The sequence below is a fragment of the Lathyrus oleraceus genome, chromosome 5 (assembly GCF_024323335.1).
Source record: "Lathyrus oleraceus cultivar Zhongwan6 chromosome 5, CAAS_Psat_ZW6_1.0, whole genome shotgun sequence".
In the NCBI taxonomy this organism is placed as follows: domain Eukaryota; kingdom Viridiplantae; phylum Streptophyta; class Magnoliopsida; order Fabales; family Fabaceae; genus Lathyrus; species Lathyrus oleraceus.
Genome location: NC_066583.1, coordinates 287,732,565 through 287,735,562, shown reverse-complemented (window position 1 = coordinate 287,735,562; position 2,998 = coordinate 287,732,565). Strand labels below are relative to the sequence as shown.

At 34.7% G+C, this 2,998-nt stretch overlaps 1 protein-coding gene across 1 annotated transcript; it reads left to right on the top strand.

Moving 5' to 3' along the window:
• Window positions 1-245: 245 nt before the first annotated feature.
• Window positions 246-2,235, top strand: LOC127083955 (chlorophyll a-b binding protein CP29.3, chloroplastic). The gene is made up of 2 exons (XM_051024320.1): window positions 246-900; window positions 1,665-2,235. The coding sequence occupies exons 1-2, from the start codon at window positions 388-390 to the stop codon at window positions 1,983-1,985; spliced, it is 834 nt and encodes a 277-aa protein (XP_050880277.1). The 5' UTR covers window positions 246-387; the 3' UTR covers window positions 1,986-2,235.
• The last annotated feature ends 763 nt before the right edge of the window (window positions 2,236-2,998 follow it).

Below are 2,998 nucleotides of genomic sequence, written 5' to 3'. Positions count from 1 at the left end.
TAATAATAAATAAATATTAAATAATGAAATTACTCGACTAATCTTAATTTTAACTCCAAAATTTATTTTAATAATTTAACAATTTGTATATATAAAATTTATATATAAGATTTATTTATAAAACTAGATTGATTTTCCTTTAAAATAATCACTTTAAAGATTAAACGTATAAAAAGAAACCAAGAAAAGAAAAAGGGAAACTGTAAAAATAAAAAGAAAAAAAGTTTGAAATTAAGATCCACACAATAAATGTGATGCTTCAATAAACCAACCATGCAGATAAGGCACCAAGATAGGCCACCCCCTTGTGTTTGAGCCTCACATACACACTCCGTCGCAAATATAAATTTCCCACTTTCTCCCTACTAAATCCCAAACATACTCACTATGGCCACCACCACAACCGCCGCCGTCACGTCACACTTTTTCGGCACCCATCTTAGAAAACCAGCCTCAAACATTGGAAGAATCCGCGCCTTTTTCAACATCGGCATCAAAAAGGCAGCACCAAAGAAAAAGGAAGTAAAGAAAGTGAGACAACCCGAAAGTGACGGACTAGTCTGGTTTCCCGGTGCACAGCCACCGGAATGGCTCGACGGAACCATGATCGGGGATCGTGGATTTGATCCATTGGGCTTTGCGAAGCCTGCTGAGTATCTGCAGTTTGACCTTGACTCGCTTGACCAGAACTTAGCTAAGAACCTTGCTGGTGACGTGATCGGGACTAGGGTGGAAGCTGGAGAGGTGAAACCGACGCCGTTTCAACCGTACTCGGAGGTTTTTGGGATTGAGAGGTTTCGTGAGTGTGAACTTATTCATGGAAGGTGGGCCATGCTTGGTGCTCTTGGTGCTTTGGCTGTTGAAGCTTTCACTGGTGTCGCATGGCAAGATGCTGGAAAGGTAACTTTTTTTATTACATTTTCTTTCTTGCTAGTGCTATGGTTAACTATCACACAGAAATCCGACATCCTTACATTCTGACATTGACACTCACACAGACAATAATTTTAATGCACACTATTTTGTCGGAGGTATCGGTGTTACAGAATTACCGAGGTTAATTATGTATGTATAGTAATTAAACTAATGAGAGTAAAAGAAAGTGTCACAACTCAATAACATCAATAGGATGGGATGATGAGATATTATCATGTATGTGTGGAAACTAGAATGATCAAAACTATGGGACAAGAAAGTGGAATTTGTATTTAGATGTTTTTAAAAAAAAAAAATATTCGTATAAGCCCTCCTATATGGACAATGTAATATGGTCCCCATGTTATGTATGTATGTATGTGATAGTGTTGCAAATATTCCTGGTTGAGCTTTTTGTTTTAGTATGATAATATGGCTGAAAATGATCAAGACTTCTGAACCAACAACCATGAAGACAAGAATTCACATTATTATTTGATTTGAAGGAGATTGTGTCATGTTTATTATTATTTGTTCCCTTTCACAAACAAACAAAACGTCACACAAGATAGTTCTACACAAGTTCTCCAATACTTTAGCAGTTAAACAAAATCTTGTCCGTCCGCAAATCCAAAGCTCAATTGGTTGAAGTCGATATGGTTGCGTGTGTGAACTTCTAGTGGTTATTATCATTTCGTTTATACAAAAAAAAATTCTTGTTCCGTTAACTGCTAGCTAATTATATTCAGGTGGAGCTGGTGGAAGGGCCATCCTACTTTGGATTTTCTCTTCCTTTCTCATTGACTGCATTGATATGGATTGAAGTATTAGTAATCGGGTACATTGAGTTTCAAAGGAACGCCGAGCTTGACCCAGAGAAAAGGTTATACCCAGGTGGAAAGTTCTTTGATCCTCTTGGTTTGGCCAATGATCCTGAAGAGAAAGAAAGACTTCAACTGGCAGAGATTAAGCATTCTCGCTTGGCCATGGTGGTTTTCCTTGTCTTTGCAATTCAAGCTGCTGTTTCTGGAAAAGGACCTATTGGTTTCATTGCTACCTTCAACCAGTGACATAATTATATATGAAGTGAAACCCTTTTAGCTCAAAATCTTCTCTATCATGTATAAGTCTAAATATCACTCACTCCATGTTAAAATTGTTTATATTTTTATATGTATCCGCAGAAATTAAGAACTGCTATGTATGTATGTATGTACTTCTGTGTTGTATGCTTCTCGGTAATACCATACTATAATCCTGATCCATATAATATAGTGTTGCTTATAGCAGCAATGTAATACAAAGTGTTATTTTTTTCTATTCTATAGAGAAACATTCACTGACCTTTGCAAACAACTTAATGTAATCACTATAAAAAATTCACGTATTAGCAACGGTTAATTTGCTACAATTTAACCAATGTGGTTAAATTATTTAGTTTGCCATTAAGTGTGACATTAACTGTGACTAAGTTAATATTATTAAAATTTAGTCAACAACCACAATTTAATTGCTACATTTGTTATGATCTTGGATAAAATTAAAAAATTTAAAAGTGACACAGGTGAAACTGTGGTTAAGAAAAACGTAATATTTTCATTCATCCAAACTCTTGCATTCCTAAATCATCCCCTCAAATCATCTTGTACATAAAGGAAATCTAAAATCCTCCACCTCAGTTTTGATTTTGTGATGTCTCATATGGTTTACCTGTATTTCATTTCACAAATATGAAGTTGATTTAAACCCTAATCCCTTTATCCTTTTGATTTCTGCATTGTTTCCAATCCTTACTCTTTATTCTTTCTCTTCTTTAAGTTTAGCTTCCGATTTTGCTACCATCCCTAATCATCTCCTCTTTTGGTATTGTTTCTTTATTTTACTTGCACGTCCTTCTCCATGCTACATTTTCTTTTGGATCTAAAAGTATTTTATAAACTCAAATCTTTATAGTTTTGTTATGCAAACTTAAATTTAGAGATTTTGATTTTAGTTAGATATTGCTTTTTTTTTTTATCTCTTTTATAAGATGTTTATGTCAATTGAGTAATTTATTGACGTTTTTGTTTTTTCAGGGACACCG